The sequence below is a fragment of the Struthio camelus genome, chromosome 8, assembly GCF_040807025.1.
Source record: "Struthio camelus isolate bStrCam1 chromosome 8, bStrCam1.hap1, whole genome shotgun sequence".
Lineage (NCBI taxonomy): Eukaryota > Metazoa > Chordata > Aves > Struthioniformes > Struthionidae > Struthio > Struthio camelus.
The window spans coordinates 5,923,952-5,941,652 of NC_090949.1; the positions used below are offsets into that span (position 1 = coordinate 5,923,952).

The 17,701-nt window shown below is 44.2% G+C and overlaps 1 protein-coding gene across 4 annotated transcripts in view; it reads left to right on the top strand.

Annotated features, from left to right (window-relative positions):
* Positions 1–17,701, top strand: part of RASAL2 (RAS protein activator like 2) — a 175,990-nt gene that overhangs the window by 33,884 nt on the left and 124,405 nt on the right. Inside the window, exon 1 of one of the 4 annotated variants that reach the window (XM_068951774.1) lies at positions 2,163–2,281. The exons of the other annotated variants lie outside the window; for them this stretch is intronic. Within the exon in view, the coding sequence (XP_068807875.1) occupies positions 2,233–2,281 (49 nt within the window). The 5' untranslated portion in view covers positions 2,163–2,232. Of the gene's footprint in view, positions 1–2,162; positions 2,282–17,701 lie in introns of those variants that run through there. 4 annotated transcript variants of the gene reach the window in all.

The following is a 17,701-nucleotide window of genomic DNA, read 5'->3' on the forward strand; positions in this document are numbered from 1 at the left end:
CCCTGTACGTGGCCTGGCAGGCTCAAGTCCAAATGGACGTGGGCTCCCATTTGGTTGTCGGAGGGAGTAAATTGCTTTTCAATCAGCACGTTACAGAGAGTGACCAGAGGGCCCACTTGAAAGATTAGCAGGGAAGAGTTATGCCAGAATAAAAGTGCCAGTACGGTGTTTCAGGAGATGAAGCGCTGAAATTGTCTCTGGTTCTTTTGTGGTAGAAATGTTGCTTTTTAAACTTGGACAGTGGAACAAGGAAGAGCCTTTTGGAGGGAGACTAATAGGACTGTGAAGAGTTTGCTCTCCTCTTCCCTGTTTCTTTGTAACTGGGCTTCCCTCTCTTATGTAGAGGGTTATTGTGCAGCTTGTGCTATGCGCCCTGGGAAGGTTCCCTTGAAGTTTCTGATTTTAAGAACTGTATCTTTTTCCTGTCTCTAACTCCTCAATCTCACAGCTCTATGCCTTAAAGGAGAGCAACAATTTAATTTTACTTTACAGAGTATGATATGATTTGAGAATTTGGTTTATTTGCCTTGAAGGACAGGGTGAAGAGCAGGGGAAAAAGTGGACTGTAGAATCTGGCGTTGCCATACTAAAAATGGAGAAGAAATGGAGGCTCTTTTAATGTCCTTTTTATTATCACCTTGCAAAGTTGGCTATTTGTTGAACAGTCAAAGATCTTGTAGAGCTTCCACTTAGATGCAATAAAGCTCTTTTATGCGATCAGTGGTCTCAAATATGAAGATAAATAGCACAGCTGTCTGAAAAGGTATAAGAAGGTACTTGTTATCATCTTGGGGCTAAACGTTGCCAAGCTGTTGGCTTTCTCTCCATTCTGTCACTCGCTGGCCATTGGGCTATTTAGTTTGGGACATAACGCAGTTGTCATTTGTTATTTTGCTGGTGGTGTCAATAAAAATACCGACTGCTGAAGATCTCGGACCGTGTTGTACTATAGTTATGATATACTCTGTCAGAGCCAAGGAAAACCTTTTAGTGGCATGAAGCCGTGTGCATCTCGGCCGTTCTCCCCGGGCAGGTGGGGAGAGACATGCCGGTTTGCTTCTCGCCATCTATGTGTTTTGCGCTGCCCGTGCTCATCCTGCCCGCCAAGCACGTGATTTCTCCAGGCCTGCTGGAGATCTGGTGGAACAGTCAAGGTTGTCACCTTCTGCTGGAGCGTTTTGGCCTGCCTGCTGTCTTGGCTGGCATTGCCTGTGTGTCGCCAACGGAGAAAAGGAGCAAATGTTAGAGTCCTCTGGGAGTTGGTGGTGCCACCAGTGCCTGCTCATGCATCGTGCTCCAGTTGGCTCTGATCAAGCGTGAGTCACTTGCAGCGCGAAGGAGCCTGAAGCTGTGCGAAGAAAGGTGGAGGTCTCTTGAAACGCAAGCATACCCTTTCTGAAGTGCTATCGGGGAGGACAGGACTGACTGCTGTCTAATCTCTGCACGCACACGCGCTCCACCACCACTCCAATGTGCTCCGGGAGAGTCGGTGACTGGTGGTGGCCGACTCCGGCACAGGGCTGGTAGCCCTGGATGCATCGCCCCGTTAGGGCAGAGCTTTGGGTCCTTCCCTGTCTAGTGCACGGCACCTATGGCACAAGGTGCAGCCAGTTTTGCCTGCGGCCCTTCTTGGGGGGCCTGTTTCTGCCTCTGCCTTTGCGTCCTGTCCCAGGAGCGATGTGAAGGTTTCCTCAGGTCTCTTGCGCGGGGACGCGGAAAGCTTAAGGGACGTCTCTCACTGAAGCACCAGGAGACCTCTCGAGAAGAGGAAGCCGCGTCTCCTGTTTGTCCTCAGTTATTCTGTCACAACAATAGCTTCGGATTTTACCTCATTTGAAAGCTAGCGTTAATCTGATGGGAAGATGTTTGTGTATTTAAAATAGCTATTCCTTGCTGGAGCCACTCCCTGCTTTTGTCCGTCTCTGCTTGACTTTTCAGCTTCGCATAGCTAATATATGCTGTTTGTTTACAGCAGGGACACTGGAGCACGGAGAAGGAAGTCAGTGTGTTTAATATCGAGCCCGGTCCAAACTTCCCGTGCGTGTGCGCGCACACGTGTGTGTGTGTGTGTGTGTGTGTGTGTGCAGGGAATAGTCAGCCTTGTTCATCCAGGCTCAGGAGAAAAAGCGAAAGGGCTGGCAGAGCCGCAGAGACTAGATGCAGACGTTTTATGAGCTCTTCTCCCCAGTTTGATCCCGAGCAGGTTTAGACAACACGGGTAAGAATTCCGGTATGGCAAGCCTGGTGAGGAAGGTGCTAGTGCAGACAAAGCCATTGAGCGGTGAGTATGAGAAACGTCTCGCCTGATGGAAAAGATAACTGATCTGAAAATGCTGTTGGAGATGCCTGGGAAAAGAAATGCATTAGAGGGCAGAGAGCTTTTTGGTTTTGTTATGTTTGTCTTCCATCTCCAGTGAGAGAGGGCTACCTGGAAATGTCATAGAGCTAGTCCATGCAGATAGGGTTATTTGGGGGAATGTTGTGGTTATTAGACATGTCCACTGTAAGTTAAAGTCTGTTCCTCAGCCTGCCCCACGCATTTTACCTTAGCTTGGCTTAATAACAGGAGCAGTCAATATGAACAGGATGGCTTCTTATTTGGGGGATTTGTGGCAGAGTGGGGAGTTTGCAGAGGACGTGCATCTCAGGAGCATATAAGCTTTTGTGTATCAGCTGTGACTGTACAAAAAGCTGAGACTGAGAAGAAAGCAGTGCTAGTAAGCTGAAGGAGAGGTAATGTTATTGCTTCATTTTTATTCTTTAGAATTGTTGGTGAGCACCTACCTGGGTTTCAGTAGGGTGCTCTCATGTTGAATTGCTTATAGAAACCTTCGTTATCCGTGTAGCGCGTTTGGGATTGTGAAAGTGTTTCAATTGCAGCACCAGCCTATGCCCGTTTTTTTTTTTTGTTTAAATGTAGTATGCTCTTTACTCAACTCCTAATTGTGCACATTAGAATAATTGCAGAGCATGGTTATATAGGTAGCAGGCGAATGTTTTTAAGAGGCTGACTCAAATGGGAGCGGGAATTCGTTCTGTTAGCCCGGTGTCCTTCTGGCTGGCGCAAGTGTCCTTTCTTCCTGCAGCCGTTCTGCAAAGCAAACATCATAACAGCCGCCGCAGGAAGCTTTTGTACCAATACATTTGAGCAAATCAAGGTTTTCATAGGACAGAAAACTTGTCAATGACTCGGGCTAAGCAGGTCTGATTGGGTGAGTTATTGCGGCCTGAAACATCCCTCCCCAAGCAGGGGAGACCTCTCTGCTCCAGGAAGGTAGGGCTGATAAGGGCAGGAGGTCACGGTTTGAGGAGAGCGTGGTAAGGTTTGTGCAAGTGCTGATTTTATCGATGTATAAACCTCAATGAAAGGTTACTCTTGGAAACTGCACTTTCTTATGAGTTATTGACTGTTGCTCCTCTCTCACAAAGCAGTAATTTAGCTGCTGTTTACTTGTGAAGGAGGCAATTCAAACAGAGAGGTAAGCAATGTCTCTTGCCTAGAAATTAGGGGCTGGGTGTGCAAAGTGTTGCTTTGGCTTTTACTGGGAAGGAGAATGTATTAGAAAATGGTGTTTCCTTCTAGCTCGAATTTACTAGTCTCTCTTCGTTTACTCCAGACTATTTAGAAACCATGAATTTTTTTTGACTCTAGGAAAAGTGGAGATACCACCTGAAACTGAGTAGTCTCCTTGGTCGAATAGTAACAGACATGGCACACAAAATTTAGAGAACTGAAGAGAACAGATCCTGCCGATCTCACTGTAAATAACTTTCGACTTTGCATAAATTAACCTATCTTTACAAAAAGAGCCTGAATATATGTAGTACTCTTTTTCAGCGATAAGGAAGCTGGAATGATTGTACTTGAAATTTCACTCGAGGAAAAGGCAGTTTGAGAATTAATCTAGAGTTTTTATAGCAAAATCTAGCAGGTATTAAATGACTGGACCATACCCTTACCTTCTGAAGGTCTCTTCAGAGAAGTTTCATCCCATGAGTCTTTAAAAGAACAATTCTTTGATGAAAGAAATGTAGCCAACAGGGAAACACAGACTAAGCGTCAGCTTGATAACTTTCAGCATAATTTCAAAACCTCGGCAGAGGTTTTAGGACGTGCATCTCATAGATTTACACTATGGGGTATATGTTAAATGGATTTTTTTTTTTTTTTTTTTTAAATGCAGGATGTTAGGAAGTTCGGGATGCTAGGAGAATGATGTGAAATACAACTGGTTACAGGGTAGTCGCAGAGGAGGCTTTTCTGTTGAAAAAAATATTTGGAGAGCGCATATAAACACAAGCACTCTTTCTGCCGCAATCTGCGCAACACAAAAGTGTGTATCTGAAGCCACTTTGGTTTCTTTATTTGGAGCGGGGTGAGGATTAAGACCTCAGTTCTGTAATTTTAGCCTTCTACCCCAAAGCTTGTACTCGTGCATGGATAAAACGGAGTATTGCAATGAATTTTCAGACAAGAAAAGAAATGGTGCACTAATGAAAAGCTGAGAAGAGCCATAAAGGACACCAGTAGTACTTACCTTCCTGCAATTAAGGTATGGGCAGCAGCAAAGATATACATTTATATCTTATACTATCTGATCGCATGTAGTTCTGGCAGAAGAAAAGTCTGCATCAAAATACGGTGATGAACATTTTGATTTTACTATGTAGAGTCTCTTTCTGATTACCAATCTTTGTTTATTTAACTCTTCTCATCCTATTAAAAGCTATTTTCCTTGATTCTCAGCTCCTAGTGAGGCACTCGCATATAGGCATAGCTGAAAGTATATTGCACTCTGCATCAGTGGGAGTTTATGTATCCAGCTGTCAAATCGTTATGAAATATAAATTAAGATAATCTATCAAAACTGTCTGCCAGAAGTTTCAGTGTTTGTGTTAACAGGCTGTTGACAATCCTGTTTTTTCCCCCCAAATTGGTTTGCTTGGGGAAATTTAATTTCACTGGCTACTTATGGAATGGCTTGGTGTTTTAGTTGTTTTGGTTTCTTATGATACATGTAAAATGAAGCGATTTAGTAAGCACTTAAGCTTTTTGCAGCACTGAGTAAATATTTTGAATATAACCTGCATAGATAAAATGGGCAAATGTATTGATTAATATTTTTTGGGGCCTGGAGTTTGTATGGCGCTCAAGTCACAGAAACTTGTGCAGAAGCTACTTCATGCTTCAGGATCTACTTTTCCCTAGTCTAGTTTTCTGTATTTGATATCCTGTGCTTGAGGATATGCTTGGGGGTGAGTCGTTTTTTTTAAATCTTTAATTGCATTCTGGCCTTCTCCCCAGTTCAGGAGTGTTTACTGAGCGCTGAGGTCTGCCAAGGAGTTTCTTGAAGAAGAAGCTGCCTGCCTTTGGTGTTTATAAGGCAATACGCTTGCTCCCCTGGCTTTTTGGGGCCAGGCAGCTCAGGCATTGGGAGAAGAAGCAGGAGGTTTTCAGCTGCTGCTTATGCTTGTACCAGGTTTTTGGTTATATGAGAGCAAAACCGGTCCCCAGAAAGTGAGGGCTCATGCTGAGGAAGTGCCCGCATCGATATATTTAAGAAATACTGTGCGTTATTTTCTCAGGTTTTCTAATGTAATCATGCTGATGCTGAGGAAGCATTATTTTTATTGCATTGCAGCTTGTCACGTCATTCGATGACAAAGCATGAAAGTTTTTTTTTATTATAGCAGATATAAACCAAATTTCTGTGATAAAGGCTTGTTATGATAAACTCTCACATGCCCATGGGTGCATGCTAGTAATGTCTAAAAACATATTTCTGACACAGGAGTCAGAATTTGCATTAAAAAAAATGAAATTAGACTTGTACTTCTGATCTTCCAGCTGTTTCTTGCAGAACTAATATTCTCTTGGACATCAAAATCTCTTAACTGTAAATTAAACAATTTGGAAGATGCCAACGTTCATGAAAACGCAAATGTAACAGGGCAGCTTGAAAGGTAAAGGTTTTCCTTTAATTTGACTGATCTGCCATTTTTTCTGCAGGTATTTTCCGTCACATTTCTTTCCGTATTCTTGAGTTTGTATAGTCCAAATGTATGCCTTTGTTTAGCCACCAAACACTGGCAGCAGCCCTCTTTCAGAGGTTTCAGGATTAATGAACAAAAGGAAAGAATATCGGTCTTTCCGTTCTTCAGAGAGGTAGATTCCTTTGTAAGAATAGGAATGGTCACAGCCATTTCAGCAACACCTATATCCCATTTACTTCTAACCGCTGTTTTTTAATGAGCCCTCTGTATAAATATGGTTAAGGTTGGTTATGGAAGAGGATTTGTGAACGCCTCGTGAAGTGTTGATGGAACTGGACGTCTGAAGATTTAGATCTTTATTTAAATAAAAAAGAGGTGGTAGAAACTCAAGGTTAAAGTAGCTAAATGGCATTTTTGCCAGCTTTAAGAATGATACTGTGTTTCTCTCTCTTCTGTTGAGATCCCTGTCACTTTTTAAGTACTACTTAATTTGACTGTCTGCTAGTCTTCAACTGCAGGAGAAAATTCAAATTCAAAAAGCAATTTGCAGTAAACTCAAAATAGTTTGAGTCATACCCTAGCTGAAGAGACGTTTTAAGTCAACTGAAGCTGGCTGTTCTTAAACATTGTGAATGTTTCCCTCGTAAAATATAAGACAAACAGTATGGAAAACTTACCACGTTGAAGGACTGCAAAGCAGTAAAGAGCTATTGAAGGATCTGGCTAAGCGGTATCCTTTGGTTTCTAACTTGATACTGCGTTTTCTTTTGGTTAGTGTTTGGGATGAGGATACTCATGATTTCAGCTGCATCACCAGAAAAGATGCTGCCGTATCATCTGAAGAGAGCGCAAGATGCTGTTGGATACAAGCTAAACGGAGGTTGAAGTGGTCACATCAAAGCTCTCAAGTAGCAAAAAGCAACAGGCTGATGGTTGCACCCTCTTAACATTACTTTCCGTTGGCAGCGCAATAATGACAGTGGGAAAGGGGAAGTTGAGCCGCGGTGGTTCTGTAAAGCGCAGAATCTTAAATTGTCGGTGTATATTCGTGTTTGTGTTTCTTGGAACCTTAATATATATCTGTTTGTTTGCAGCTCTGAACTTGCTAACCTCTAAGAAGTAAACTTGCTATTAATAAGCCCCCCCCTCTTAATTTTTAGGATCCCTTGATAATCGTCATGAAGTTACTCTTCTGTTAAAGTAAACTTTGTTTCTTCTCTTTGTATCTCCTCTCCATTGCAACCAACAAACGGACTGCCACGAGGTTACCTTTGTTGTTGCACAGTTGCCTGCCTTTGTGAAAATAAATTAGCCATCACTTTCTGACGTGTTGAAATAGAGTATTTCTTTACTCCCCGAGTGCAAGTGGTATTCTCTGGCAATTCTGTGGATTAGACTTTTCTTCCTAGGTCTATGATAGATTTGTGGTTGGTTGGTTTGTTTGTTTGTTTTTTGCCGGGGGGGGGGGGAGTTAATGAAATATGCCATCCTCTAGGCTTTCTATCTTTAAAACTGGATTCAGAATAGTAATTCCTAGCATCCTCTCCATGTTTCCACTTGGAGAGTCTTAACAGAGAGAGCGAATGATTGAAGGATTTTCTCAGTTTTGGAGGTTCGTGCGTTCCCTTCCTTTGCGCGCTGGGGATATCGCCGTTGTTTCGGGCAGGTTTTTTAGAGACGGGCAGAACTTCTCCCGATTCCATCTGAAGCCGAGTTGAGCTGTGTCGGAGGAAAGCCGCACGAATTCTGCACGGCTGCGTCTAGGTGGGTACGGTTGGGAGGGTTTTGTTCTGCGTGCGTTTCACTAGCCGTGTTAAATTATTAATTGCTGAAGGCATTCAGCTTTCTGAATATCGCTGTGTCTGCTCACCTGAAGTTCAGAGCCTGATTGTAACATCAAGCGTGTCATGAACCTAGTTTGCTTTCCGCTAACCAACTCTCCACTACTACCGCTAAGTAGATAAATGCTAATTATTCCTGAGGTTGTAAAAACCTAAGATACTCAGATTCACTTATCAGTCTCTTCTGCCGGTAGCATGATTAAATGTGCAGTCCTGAGGCCTGTTATCAGATATAAGTAAGGGAGAGAATTAACTTTGAAAACAAGATTTCCAGCCTTTGTAAGGCCTGAGAGAAGACAGCATGTTAGGCAATAGTGTAGGAAGAAGGGTGAGTAATTTTAAAGTTTGAGTGCAGTTAATACTGAAAGTTGCTTGGGGATTGGGAAGTTATAATTAGGCTAGTTTAAAAAAAGGATAAACATATGTAAGTGATTAATTTCCTGCTTGTGTGTCTCGTTTTTAAAAGCTTAAAAGTGCCTGTATGAATCTTTTATATTGGCAGTTACGTTCGGGAACAATCACAGGCAATGGCCAGTCCTTCCCTGAGCTAAATTCAGCTTTTTCCTGAGTGAAGAGCGGTTATTTTTGAGCCTTTGGTGAAATGCAGCTTTCTAGCTGTCGGGTTTCAAGAGCTCTACATGAGTTGTCAAATGCTTAGGTCAGATCGTGCCATTACCTGGTCATATCTACGTCAGAAGCAGCTGCAATTTAATTTGTCTCTCCTGTACTCCTTTTAAAATCCCTGAAATCAAGACGCTGAGATAATGCTGTTTTTTCTTTCTCTTCTCTTCCCCTTCCTCTCTACTTGCTGTCACGTTTCTCAGCTCATTCGTGACTCTAAATTTGTGAGCTTTAAATACAAGTTTATTCTTTCTTACTCTCGTGTTTTTCTGTGCGTCACTGTATGGCCGCAGCCGATTTCGTGCTGCTTAATTTGCCCAGTAGTGTATGTTGGGGAACTTTGTTCCAATTATTTTAGTAGGAATCCTTTTGTGTTGCATATAACAAAGAAAAAGGTGCAAGAGCAGAGACTTTTCTTTTTTTTCTGTGGTGGAATTACCCAGAAATGATCGTTTCCTAGTTCATTCAGACATTCTCTGTACCCTATAGTACAAAAGTTGGAGCCCTTAATGGTAAGGGAGCTGAAGTTCTCATTGTTAATTTTGAAAAGCGTGAGAGAGAGAAAGTGGAAGTCGGAGCTGGAACAGATTAATTGCATTTGTTTGCATTGTGGAATCTGGTGAATTGTAATTCATTTCACAACTTGCTGTTGGGATTATACGAAGGTCTTTTAAATATGGACTAAACATAAATGAGTCTTATGTCTGCCTGAGTCTGCACACAGCCTGAAAGCAAGAATGCATCTGCGTGAGCTCTCCTGTTAACGCCAGTCATGTGTAATCTCTTAAAATCTCTGTAGGCTGGGATGGAATGGGAATGAGCTCTATCCTCCTGGAGGAGAAGCCAGTAAATACAATGGGAAAGGTTGTATGATTTAATCCAACGATTGATTGAGTTTGATAGTTGTTGCATGGGAAGAAGAGCAGAAGGGAGCGACAGTGGAAAAGAATGAAAAAAAACCAGAAGGTTGAGAAACGCAGGCTAAAAGTAGGACTGTTTTTTCTGAGTGTGACAGGATACTGAATACGGTATTGATGTGCAGTCATCCTCTGTATAAATCTTAATGCTATTTCTGGAAAACCTTCTGGGGACTTGCAATTCCACTGTAGACTGATTTCAGTAGCAAAGCCAGTTTAAGAAGTTGCTTGCCTGTGAAGCCACATGGTAAACTGAAGTGAAAGTGGTGGGTTTTTTCATTTTTGTGGGGGATTTTTTTGTTTTTGTTTTAAAAGCAGAAGGAGCAGACCCTCCCACAAGACCACCTTATGAGCAGAGCTTCTGCAGAATAAAACAACAGTCTCATGTGACTAATGTTTTGAATTTGCTTGTGTTGCAATGCGGGATGCAAAGCTAAATACAGAGTTGGTCTGCTCCGTGGTCCTTCCTCTGCAAGTTGACTGCCGCAGCTTTGCCAACTCGTTCTCTCAAACTGTGCATACCTGAATGTCCAACCAAACCACTAAGATGCATTAAATCGGGTGTATGTTCTAAAATCTGAATATGTCATAGTGGTTTGGCAGGAAACGTGAGTTTTAGTCCCTTTGACAAAAGCACGTTTAATTTAGGCACGCTGAAAGTTTGTGAAATGGTTTGGATTTTGGAGGGAACGTATGGGAGACCTTGCACCCTGGGTCCTGTGGGCGAGTGCACGGCGAATCAGGGTGTCTGCCGTTAGGAGCATTGCGTTCCTTGTTTCGCACCTGATTAAGTGAACATCCTGATGTGTGGGAAACAAAGTAAGTATGAAAATAGGGAAAAAAGAGCTGATACCTTCTCTGCGTTAGAAATTGGGCCCCCGTATAAACCTGAGTGACCCAGAAAGGAAAGACAAGGAAGTTCGAAAGAACTTGTTTTAATAACCCTTTGTATCTAAAAAGTATTTTAAGCTTATTTTAAATATCAAAAATTAAACCTGCCCTAAGTGTAAACACATGGCAGAGGTGGCTATTTTCAAGCACTTTGGCATCCAGAATTTCTTGTTGATGCATGACGGTGGTGATGTCGGCTGACGCTTTTATGGAGCAGGGGGAAGGAAATCCCTCCAAAAGGTGGACGGCAAGGCACTCGGCCTCGTTTGCTGAGGCTGCTGTGTTTGGCAGATGAATATAATCGCTTTTTGCAGAAGTTGAGTGAAGTTACAAATGATACAAACTGAGAACTTAAATTTCTTGCTGGCTGAAGAGTAAACTATTTTAAGCGTCCTTTTTGGAAGAAGGTAGCTCAGTCGTCCTGGAAACTAACCTGCCTTGAACGCTTCCTATTCCTGCTTCTGCGTCTGTGAGCTGTAAAGCGTCCTGTGCAACTTACTTCTCGCTTAAAACATGAATCCACGTTCCCGCCCCCCGCTCCCCCAACCTCATTAAACTCTTAAGGTGATTTGTTAAGGATTATCTTGAGGATTTTATTATTATTATTATTATTAATTGCAGGAAATTATGCAGTTAGATATATAGTCCTTTAGGGTTTATTTTGTAAGAAGATAAGCTCACATTTATCCCAGATCTTTTCCCCGCCGTTCCGTAGTTTATTGCAGAGTAATACCCAGTTTTCTTCTGTGTCAGATTTTTTTGACAGTCAACGAGATAAAAGCAGGACTTAATGGGCTTGGCTGTTTTTCAGATAGGAGGAAACTGGTTTTTGCTCCCGTTTCAGTTGTCCTCATGAGGTCCGGGCGAGCGACAGCGTTACCGCTCCGAGCCGCTCGCAGAAGGAGCTGGGGGGGTTTGGTGGCCGCCGCTGGGAAGCGCGACAGTGAACCCACGCGGCTTGTCCCCAGCTGGCGGGTTACTCTGCGGCGCCGGGGCACGGGCGGCAGCAGGGATGGCCCGCGACGCGGGCCGCTCAGGGCTCGCCAGACGGACGGGATGACCGGAGCGGAGCTGCCCGGCCTGAAGGGAGCCGCGGTTAAGCTGCGGACGGGACCCGGCTCGGAAGGGAAGAAGGGGCCGAGAGGGGCGCTGTGAAAGCAGCTATGACCCATAGATGAAAAGGCCTCTTGGAAGGGCTTTCTCCTCTATCTGTAGCTCTCCTGTGAAATCTCGTGTTGGCGTCGTCCTGCCCCATCCTTGCTTGCTGTGAAATGAGGGGACAGGAAGGGAAGGCCCTGTATTTATCCGCTGCGTTGCTGTTGGGATCCCGCACTGGGAGGATTTCCTATTTGCTTTCCTTTTTCGGAAAGGCGAAAACAAAACTTTAAAACCAAGAAAGCTTGTTCTCGCTGCCTCTTCCCTTGGCGCTCCGCGCCGTGGCTGCCTGGTGCCTCCTCGGCCCGGGGTGGAAAGCTGCCAGGGCTCCTTCTGAAGATGTTTCTAAGTAAGTTGAGCTCCATGTGTTTGTTGTTTCCCAGACGATTTCTTTACGGCAAGTCAGTGTATTTCTGCGTGATTGATCTGGGCACGGCAACTTGCATCTCGGGAGGGAAGTCACGAATGGTGCGGGGCCGGTCTGTGGCTGGTACGGGGAGCAGAAACGACGAAAAAAAGTCGCTCGCCGATAGCCGTAGCGATGAGAGCTGTGGGGGAAAACCGGTAAGAAAGTTAGACAAGTCCAAAGTTGTTCTGAAACGCTGAGGAAGACTGTGGTATATACCTTTTATGGGCCTCATTCAGCATACCAAAATTGAGCTTTACTTTTACAGATGTCAAGAGATCGAGGAGGACAATGATACTTTAAAGTCATTAGTACTTTTAGTAAGAAGCAAAAGCCTTTCTACGGTGGTCTTTCCCATACGGTATGGTTATAAGTTGTCCCGCCTCAATACGTTCTGGAAAAAAAACAGAAAATCAAGATTTTGGATTCAGCGTCTTCAATACGTAGATTTTGTTTCCCAGCATTTCCCAGGTCGGCTCTACTTGTTTCCGCCATCTGCGTTCCCGTGTGGTTTGGGGAAGGAGGGTGGAACAAGACTACACGGCTCGCCGTATGCTACAGCCAGGAATATCTGTGGCGGAAAAATATTTGCCGAGGCAGGGGAACGTACTCTGGGCATAAATACCCTGCCGTGTCTGACGTGGGAAGATTAGGGTAGAACTGCAGCATAGGTTTAAAAAAAATCGGGAAGAGTAAATGCTGCGTTAATTCACACAGGTTTGCTTTCTATGGCACAATGACAAGAGAAAACTCGGGACGTTGCAAAAATGTAATCTTCTCTGAAGGAGAACTTTCTCCTCCTTTTCTCATCTCTCTTCTTCCCCCACCGATTTCCTATTTGGACACTAGAAGTCTGAAACTGATGATATTTTTAATGGGATGTATTTTTTTCCCGTGCTTTCATTTAATAAAAATCTCCCTGCGTCCGTAGATGTGACTCAGTCTTGTGGTGCCTACCTGCCTCGCGCTCGGCGTTGGCGGGTCTGTGGGAGGCAGAGTACATGCGTACCCAAGTCGTGACGCCAGCTTTGAAATGGCACCGAGCGCTGTGCTCACACCGTCGCCGGCGAAGGATCCCGCTGCGTTTCCGGTAACAGCTAGAGCTCCCTTGGCTTGCAGCACCAGCCTGGCCACGCAGCCTTGAAAGGGGGAGAGCATCCAAATTGCACATGCCTTGGGGTAATTAGGTAAACAAGCAATGCAAGAAGGTTGTCTCGTGCTAGAACTCCATTGTTTCTGCCTGAAAGTCTATATTTAGGGTTGGCAGCGAGATTTAGCACGATAATTGGTGCATTGTTTAAACGAGGTCACTGGTGCGTGTTTATCTCTGTTTAACTGGATTGCTTATTTGAAGTACAGATACCTCCAAAAATATCCCGCAGATCTATTGAAAACTCGCATACTGGCCTCCTGAAGCACATGCTCTCTATTAGAAAGTAGACACACTTACTCACACTCGCTTTTGCAGATTCAAGTCCTGAGAGACTTGCACGTCAAGCTGTGGAGATCTGATTGCATCCTGATCTTTCTCTCGCTGATATATGAGTGCTTCATACGGGCAAAACCTTTTTGTAAAACAGGGATTGTAATAGATGACTAAGTGAAGCCATGTGATTGCTAACCAGTCTGCTAGAACTGGGATACACGTTTGTTAATTTAGTCTGGCCTTGATGTTGCTTATATATTTATTTTAAAAAAAAAGAAAAAGAAAAGTGGTTTTTGAGTTTTACCTTTAAAGGAAATGCTTGGCTTGTTAGCAGGTTGGTTTGTGTGATACATTTTAGAAACTCCCAGACAGAGTTTCAAAGACAGACTCTACTCTCCATAGAGTGTGGTGCAGGCTAGCAACAGTAATAATTTCCCTTTTACTGAAGAAGTGAGCAACCATTAAGGCCTTTTAAAAATAAAAAAAAAAAAAAACCCTCCAAGAAGAGCGTAAGTGAGACTGCTTTAATCAAGTAACTTTTTCTGACCATAGCTGCCCATCAAGAAGAGGTGGGACAAAAGTATCTTCATTGAAACTGCTGTCTCCAGTGAACTTGGGCACAGCTAGGTATTTGGAGGTTATTTCACAGGTCTGGCAGGAATTTGGGGGCAATTAGTGGATTTCTAGGTACTGTGATGGCTGTGGTAGTAACGCCCTAAACAAGGTGGTACCAATCAATTTACAGCTTTCAAAAAAGGAGTTTAAGAAACGTCACCTGCCCTGGGTTTTGTTCTAAGCAAGAGCATAAGGTCTGACTTTTCCTGATCCTGCTGAGCATATGGGTTAAAACTGAGACGCTATTGCCATGGAAATGATAGAGAAGAATATTTTTGTAAAACGATGGTTGAACGGCGGCTGTCTGCCGGCAGACGTATCGACCGGCCGCTGAACGCGCAGTTTGGAAGGGGCTGGCCGCGTTCGCGCCTCGCCAAACAAAACACCTGGAAAGAGAAGTCGTCTCTGATGAAGGAAGGGACGCCGAAGAAATGAAGTGCTCATGTCGGGGGGCAGCCCGAGGCCGCTCGTGCCGTGCAAGGGGCTTTCCGGGCGCCGGGACTGCTCTTCCCTTTCCGGCTGGCACGCAGGTGGCTTTCCTCTCGCTGCCCGGGGCTTTTTGGGCCTCGAAGGTGCGCAGAGAGAGGCAGCCCTGCCTCGCCGTGGGGCTGGGCACCACCACAGCTCTGCTCCGGCCTCCGCCACGGGCCGCTACGATACGTGGTGTAATCCCTTGGAGGTAAGGTGGCATTAAAGCAAGTAGTGTCCTACATGGGGCATCTTAATCACAGCTGTAGGTTCAGTTAAATCGGCCATACTGCTTTCTTTCCCCGAGTCTTGCGCCGTTTCGATGCCCACGGGTCACCTTTCTGCATCTCTTGGCTCAGCGCGCTGCTGCCGGTTGTGAAATCCCCTCCAGCGCTGGCATGGGGCTCGTTCGGGGCTGGCGGAAGGCACCTCTTCGTTTCGGCGCTTCCTCGTTGCTCCTGTTCCCTGGCTTTGGCCCTAGGCCGTTCCCTGTGGACAACCTATGGAGAAAGAAGTCTTCTGTAGGGAAGGTTATTAAAGTAACTGCTCCTCTTGTTTTTCTTCCTCTTCTTTTTTTTTTTCTCTTCCCTTTTGTCTTTTTCCTTCTCGCTTCACGCAGTATGCAGTGCTTAGCAATACAGCAATTGAAATACAATCAAATTTTACGAAGACTTGCTTTCCAGGTGGCTGTTAAACATTTTATTTCCAAGATTTGGTCATTTGGAAGTATCGACGTGTCTTCCTCTTTCCTCCCTGTGATCCATTTTCCCATTTAGATGAAGGTTTAATATTAAACTCCTGCACGTCCTGCATGTCAGCGATGATTTACTGTCCTCTGTCGCGCTTTGATGTGCTGAAGTGAAGGGAGCCCTGGGGAAGGGCTGTGAGCTGGGCGGTCTCCCAGCTCGCGTGTAGCTCGAGGAATTTCGCTTCCTGAATTCAGAACCTGAGAACATCCTGAGTTGGCGAATCCTTCCTCCGGCTGGGTTGTGTAGCCAGCTCCCGCTGCCTTTCCTTGTGGGTAACATTTAAAGACAGCCCTGTATGCAGGTTTTCAAACCATTGCGGTTTGCAGTCCGGTCCAACAGGTAGAAACACTGTTGAATATAAAAGTTGTCGTAAGCCTGTGTGCAGACCGGATAGAAAGCAGACCAGCGACTTGAATGTGCCTTTGGTCATTTCGAAAATTAAGTTCAGGCACGGCTCCTATAAATGTCAAACATCGTGGGTATTAAATGGTGCAAAAGTATATTTTGGTTTGCGTGAGCTAATTGTTTATTCTCTTTCTTGCTACCGACTGGACTTTTAAAATATCTTGCTAGTTTGGCCATGAAGCTCCCTAAGTCTGTCTGTCTGGCCTTCTCTAGCGGTGAACTAGATTCCCAAACGTGGAAGTGTTTGGCATCACGATTTGGAAAAACAGTTGTGCAGATGGGCCGATACCCTATTGCTGTCCGTCTTTCCACCCAAACTACCGCAAAGTCTTGCCTCTTAACACCAATGCAGGATGGGAATCGTGTAAGGAGACAGAGTATTTCTATTAAAGATTTGTGGTATTTATATGGTAAACGCAAGAGCTATAATTATGGATGTTGCTGAAGTTTGTTCCGTATTTATACCGTAATAGTACACTGGTATATAATGATACCAGGGAGTATTGTCAATTAGTTGGTGGTTAACTTTTGCTGCTAGTTTGGAATAATAGTTGGCTTTATGACAGGATTTCCAGTGTCTGAAAAGCTACATTTTAAAATGTATTTACAGAGCTAGTATTTCATGAAGCATTTGCTGAAATAAAGGTAGTTTATTCACCCTAAGGTTGTCTGTTATGTGAAAAAGCAGGTCAAAATAAGATCATTGCAGGTAGAGCAATTCATTTAAAAAAAACCCTTTTCTTATAGAACGAAACTATGAACCAAATTCCTAGTTAACCTTCAGAAAAACCTCCAGGAAAAACCTTCTGAATGATCTTTCTCTTTCCAAGCCTAAGTATAGCTATGCATTAAAGTTTATGTGCAGTCTTCCCCCGCTTCCCTGAATATGTAATTGAAAACGAATATTGCACAGAGGCTGCTGGGTTGGCAGGAGGCTGGCGATTGCCTTTTCCGCCAGCGATGCTCTCCCGTGCCACAGAAACGATGCTCTTACCAGTTTTTTTCTGCATCTCCCCTCCCATTCTTGTCCCCAGCCGCCATATGCTTGATTTGGGGGATGCTAGAGTGGATGGGTCTTATTTTTTTTTAAGCATCTGCATTAAGGATGTGGTCCTTTTACATTTTTATGTAAAATGAAGGTGGGGGGAGAGGCCTGAAAAAAATATGCATCTTTATTTATTTGTGTGTGTGTGTGTATGTGTGTGTTCTACTTGAACATAGTTATCAAGACCATTGCTGAGGTGTTTATCCGTTAACATACCTATAGACTATCACTGTTTTTTCCTTTTTTAGTAATGCTGGCGATGCAGTTAGTTTGGTGCATGCTGTGGTCGCTTTTAGCAATGTTGTGTTCTGCTAATAAAATGCTGCTTTAAGATTGCAGGAATAATGCCTCTCCTCCCCTACGCTCCCCCTGCCAAAAAAAAAAAAAAAACCCCAAAAAACAAAAACCAGAAAAACCCCAAACACTTCAGTTGGCAAAGGCACAGGGAGATGGAAAAGTAATTCTGCCCACTGGAAAACAATGTCATTAAAAAGCTAAATCAGTAGGTTGGTGAAGGTATTTCACGTGGCACTAAACCCAATCTGTAATCGTGGAGAAATGGATGTCAGAGTGAGGTTAAGACAAGTTTGGCTGCTTTTTTAATACATAGCGCAAGGATAGTCTTGCCAAAGCTGTCGGTGAAGTAGGCTGAGGTAGGTTCATCACGTGCTCGTCTGCTGCAGGATCGCCGGGGCAGTAGCGGTGCCGGTCCGTGCCCAGGGCTCGTCTACATCATGGAAACTCATAGCTATGTCTGTACAGATTTCAGAGTCAAATGCTTTGAGTCACTAAAAAAGGGGCTTTTACAGTTATGATTTTTTTTTTTTTTTTTTTACTGCAGAGCAGTTGCCAGAGTGTTTACCTTCAGGATATGCATTTGTTTATTTGCACCAGTGCGTGTTTCCAAATTACTCGACTGGCTCAGGGGGGTGTTGCTAGCAGCTGTGTGTGGGCTCACTTACCGCCGGGCTCACTTGGCTACGTCCTAAACGTGCTTTTTTTATGGCCCTTGAAACTTGGCGTGAACCGTATTTTGTCAACAATAACAACAGAAAAGATTGCTAGTGAAATTAAAATCTGGCATCGCCGTTCTGCAGGTTTATTCGCAACGTATTGAAATGGGATTTTCTTACTAACTTTTCTTGGCGTCGCTCCAAAACCCAGGGTC